General features: G+C 59.6%; 1 protein-coding gene across 1 annotated transcript in view; it reads left to right on the top strand.

Annotated features, from left to right (window-relative positions):
• KCNQ4 (potassium voltage-gated channel subfamily Q member 4) overlaps nucleotides 1-5,246 on the top strand; it is a gene marked incomplete at its 5' end in the record, with an annotated part of 65,908 nt that continues 60,662 nt past the window's right edge. The window contains one exon of the mRNA XM_004705271.2: nucleotides 1-137. Within this exon, the coding sequence (XP_004705328.1) occupies nucleotides 1-137 (137 nt within the window). The remainder of the gene's footprint in view (nucleotides 138-5,246) is intronic.

The raw sequence follows: 5,246 nt of genomic DNA, 5'->3' as shown, positions 1-5,246 counted from the left end.
GGGCCGGGCTCCGGCTCGGGCTCCGCCTGCGGCCAACGCTCCTCGGCCGCGCACAAGCGCTACCGCCGCCTGCAGAACTGGGTGTACAACGTGCTGGAGCGGCCCCGTGGCTGGGCCTTCGTCTACCACGTCTTCATGTGAGTTTGCGACCCCGCGCCCCTTCCGTCACCCCGCGCGCCCGCCCTGCGCAGCCCCAGCCGGAACCTGGGCTCTCTGTGGGGACGGCGCCCCGCCTGGGCTCCGCCTCCTGCCCTCTTTCCCCATCCAGGACCCCTGGTTTTCTCCTCTCTGATGTGAGCCGGGTTTCAGATCCCCTGGGTTTGACCCTAACCTCTGACCCCTGTTTGACCTGGCTTCTTACCCTCCACCCTGCACCCCTCAACACCTTCCCATCCAGGTCTTCAACTCCTGTCCCTCTGTCCCAGGTACCCCCCACATTCAGCCTCTTTCCCATGCTCTCCCTGAAGTCTGGAGCCTCTGAAGTGGGGCTCCCCTCTCTTCCTTCCCACTGCTGCTCCCAGTGTCCCAAACACAAAGAGGCCCCCACACACTTTCTGTCACCTCCTCCCCAGCACTGTCACTACCTGGGGATGAGCTCCCACCTGCCAGTCCCTTGGAGCTGGCCCCTGATAGTAGGTGTTTGGGGTCTTGGAGGCACCCCTGGGCCCTGACACTGTGTGCCCTGTCCGTCTTCCTCGGTCAATCCTCACTGCCTCCCCCTCCACCCACAACTTCCCCAGGCACAGCCAGCCTCAGCGCCTGCCCTGGCCGCTTGGGCCTGCTCGCCTGCCCAGTGTGCTGTGCTGGCCGCAGCACTAGGCCTGGCCCTGGGCACAGAGGAAAGAAAGAGGGGAGGGGTAGATTAGGAAACAATGACGCTCCCTGCTGGCCCCTCCTCTCCTCCTGGGCTCCTACAACTTTCAAAAACACTGAGCCCTCTTGGATGTAAAGAATGAATTTTGGCAGCTCAGAGCTCCATCTTGGGGGACGGCCTGACCCAGCCGGGAACTTGAGAGGCCCGCGGATATCAGTTGAAGGCCTGGGCCTGTCACTGGGACGCTCGGAGGTACCAGAGAGAGACCTCTGCTCCCTGGAAAATATGCTGCTACAAATCCTCCCCTGTTACCCCCCAGAAAGGGGCCTCTGATCTTAGGGTCTCTGGGGTGGTCCTCGGTCCTGCCAGGTCCACGGTCCTGCCTGGCTGGCTGTCCCTCTGCCCAGCTGAGTCTATCCATTTCTCACCTCCTTGCTTCTGCTTGTGGGTAACCATCCCTCTGGTACCCTGTCCCCGTACCTGTGCACCCGACTGTCCATCTGTGTATCCACATGACTGTCCTAACACCTCCCTTGGCTTCTTTCAATTTCCATCTGCCTTTTTGTCTGCCTGTCTGTCTGGCATCTGCTGGCCAGCCTCTGTCCCATCTGAACTGGTCCCAGGGACTTTACCAGTACAGGGGGCTAAGGTGCTGGTCCAGGAGGATACCCCCCCATCCCCGGCCACTGGGAGGGGTTGAGGAGGAGGACAAGCGCAGTCCTTCAGCACTGGTTGCAGCTGCCTGAACTTTGTGCAGAGACCCTGCTGGGGCTGGGAGTTGAGATTGCTCAGAACATGAGGCCAGGCATTGGGTCTCAGTTCAAGGAAAACTCGCTCACATGGCCAAAGAGTTGATTCCAACTCACGGCGAGCCTCAGAGTGGGACTGTGTGGTGGGGTTTCTGAGGCCATAAGCTGTTGCTGAAGTGGACAGCCTCATCTTTCCCCTGAGGAGCGGCTGGTGGGTTCAAACCACTGACCTTTTGATTAGTAGCCCAGTGCTTAACCCACAATGCCACAGAACTTCTGGTTCAAAGTTAGGAATAGCTTAACCCTGCTCCCATGCACACTGGGAGGGTGTGGGCTGGATACTTAGCATTACAGAAAGGGGGCGCTTGGAGTGGTGCGGTTGCAGTGCTGGGGGACAAGGGACTGTGGAATCAGGGGATGAGAAGCAGGGGCACTTGTTAATTATGAATGGATGTATTGGGGGTCCTTGTCCTCATAGTCCCTCAGCTGCCCATAGACTCCACCGGGAGCCAGGGCGCTTGCCATGGGAGATGACTTTTCTAAGGCATGGCTGGGCCTGAGGATGCCGATAGAAGGTAGGAATCCGTGGCCCCCAGGCCTGGCCGCTAAGCTCTCAGGAGAGTCACTGGAGGTGAAGGACCGCTGCTTGCCCCGTGGTCAGCCACTGTCGTCGCCTTCTCTGGAAAGGCCTTCTCTTCCTCTCCAGGAGCTAAATCCACTGGCACCTTTGCCCCACATCCTGCCCTTTCCGGATGCCAGGAATGCCCTGGCTAGGGGCAGCTTCTCCTGACCACTTGTCCCCAGGAGCCCAGGGCTAGGCACCTCTTAGAGGCTCTGGTGGAGGAAATTTGGTGTGAAAATGGACTGGGGTTAACACATCTCAAAGAATTGGCCATCCACCTTAGAAATCCAAAGGGATCAAGGGTCAATTGGCAGCCACATCCCTTGCATGCTGTGTGACCTGGGGCTGATTGCTGGGCCTCTCTGAGCTTGAGATGGCCAGGCTGTCACAGAGGTCAGAAGTGTCCAGTCTCTTGGAGGAGGAAGTGGGTGGGAAGGAGCTTGGTCCACGGCAAAGACCTGTCTGGGTGCGAGAGATAGTTATTCCTGGGGCTGGGAGAGGGGACCTAGGCAGAGCCCCCTCCTGTGCTTGAGGTACCCCGGATGTGGGGTTTCTCATCACGCATCCCTTGCTGCAGGGCTCCAGGAAGTGCTTCCCGCTGTTGGACCTCCATCCCTGTCCTGCACGTTTTGGTAACACCCTTCAGTGAGGAGGGAAGAGTGCAGTGAGCAGGACCCCATTCTTAGCCAGGCTGGGGAAGAGCTAGCAGAGAGGGGCCCCTGGAGGAGGGAGCTGAGGTGAACTGGGCCCCTCTGCTGTAGGAAGCCCCCCCCCTCACCAGGCCCCACCTGGAACCGGCCCCTTTTCTGGCACCCAGAGGTGGGCTAGCCCAGCCAAAGACCCCTGGCTCTGCCCCTCCTATCAGCATTTGGGGTCCTGAGAGGTGGGCGCTGTTGACTCCTAATTTCACTGAGCTGCAGAAAGAGGAGTCGACGGGCCCCTGCCTAGGTGCCCCCCCGCCCCCTTCTTTAAACCTTTGGTCCTTTCACCAAGTCCCTGTCCCCCACATTGCTCCCCACCCCTGTTTGAGCCTTCAACCCATTACCAAGCCCACTTGCTAGCGTTTCAGAGATACCCCATCACTGCCCTTTGGGGAGAGTGCGCCCCCTTACAGCATCCTCTGGAGGCCCAGGCCAGTCTTCTTCCATCTCTACCCATTCTCTGAGCTGCTGGGAGACCCAGCCGCCCAGCCCCCAGCTTTCCAGCAAACGTTTTCTGTGTGAAGGTTTACGGCTCTGTAAACATCCTCCGGGTGGCCTGTTTCCCCGGGTCAGAAACTGTGGGAATGAGGAGGGGAAGAGGTAGGGCAGCTCCCAGGACCTTCAGGCTTCTGATCCTGGGGCCCTCAAACCACCCACCCCAACTGTCCCCGGGGTTGGAAACAGGCCCAGTGAAGGCTCTCCGAATTCCCAGGTGAACGTCCCCCAGGTGAACGTCCTCATGTGTTAACAGTCCCACTTTCCTTATGAGAAAACAGGAGACTCCGGAGACCAAAGTCACCCACGGACAGTTAGTGGCCGATGCAGGGCCAGGCCCCAGCACTTCGGACTCCCAGTACCCTGGGGCTGCCTGGACTAGGCTTCTGGCATTTGAGGTGAAGCAGCGGGCACTCGGTGAACCGCTTGCCCTGCAGCCTTCAACCACTGCCCGGGGTGGGAGTTGGGATCCTCCTCACTGGACAGACGAGGAAACTGAGGCTCGACAAAGGTCACCAGTTAACGTGCAAGAGCCTTACCCAAGCTGTCTTCCTCCTGCTTGGCCCCCGGCCCCAGTGAGCCCCCTGCTACTCTGAAACGGCAGTCCTGCCACAGCCATCTCTGTCTCCAGCTGCCCGCATCCAGGCGGCCCCGGGGCAAGGGGGGCAGAGGTTGGATTTTGCGGGATTGAATGGAAACTGCCACCCCCACCGAATGCACCCCCACATGTATTGCACACAGTGTCATACAGCATCCCTCCTGTGTGCCTGTCTGATGCACACGCACACACACTGTGATGTAGACACAAGTGCCCATGCGTGTTAGGAAGCTACGTGTATGCATCCATGGAAAAGATGCCTAATCTCTAGCTGCCCTGTCCCCTATCCCCAACCCACCCCCAGACACACAAACAGACACACATCCGGGCCTTTGGCTCCTGCCCAGGCCCCTGGGGCAGGACAGAGCTGGCTTCATTCCTTGGGCGCTTTGCCTTCCCCCCCGAGGCTGAGAGGGCCATGTGTGCTTGAGTGTCCACCTGCCAGTGGCTGCTCTGGGGACATCTAGTGTGAGGCGCCTCAGGACCGTGTGGGCAGCGGTGTTGGGCTTTTCCAAACTTTGCTGCTCTTTCATCCTCCGGAAGCGCCCTCCGAGATCATTCTGGCCCACCCTGCAGTGCACTGCGAGCTATGCCAGGGCAGAAAGCGGCACCGTTGGCGAGGCCACCGAGAGAGTTGGTGGTAGAACTGCTGGGGACCCAGGGCCCTGGCTCCCAGAGAAGGACCTCGGAGTCTCGTCAGCCCAGCAGACAGGCCAGACTGCTGCTGCGGGAGCTCTGCCTCGGGTTTGGGGCGTGAGTGTGCCCAGTGAGTGTGCCCAGCGTCTGCGCTGCTGCTTTTCCGCCTTTTCCTGGTGTTTGGTCTTTATAAGGAGAGGGAGCTTCAGGGGCATCCCGTCACCTTCTGTTTCTAAGCTGCCCAGCTCTGCCCCTCTTCCACCCCTATACCGCTTTCTTCCCATGTCCTTCTTGGGGGGCCACCATGCTCCATTCATACCTTCCGTGGAGGAAGCCCTGCTGAAGGTCTAACCTCACTCCATGTTGCTGCAGCAACCCATCTCCTCAGAATGTCGGAGCCAAGACGAGTGTCTCAAGAGGTGATTCTTCTCGGGCTGATGGCAGCACTTTGAGGGGGTGATTAAGTTAAGGTTCTCTGAGCCAGTCGAGGAAGCTAAACCTGCCTGGGGAGCAGGGAGAGGAGGTTCTGCAGACAGGCCAAGGGCCTGCCTCTGCCCTGAAGGAGGTCATGCATGGGGACTGTCCCCTGCCCACCAGCTGGAGGTTTTCTCACCGCCCTCGCCAGCACCAC

The sequence above is a fragment of the Echinops telfairi genome, unplaced genomic scaffold (assembly GCF_000313985.2).
Source record: "Echinops telfairi isolate 266 unplaced genomic scaffold, ASM31398v2 ScPeMD7_7457;HRSCAF=8495, whole genome shotgun sequence".
NCBI lineage: Eukaryota > Metazoa > Chordata > Mammalia > Afrosoricida > Tenrecidae > Echinops > Echinops telfairi.
Note: the sequence above shows the minus strand (reverse complement) of the source record. Positions and strands in the feature narration are given on the sequence as shown.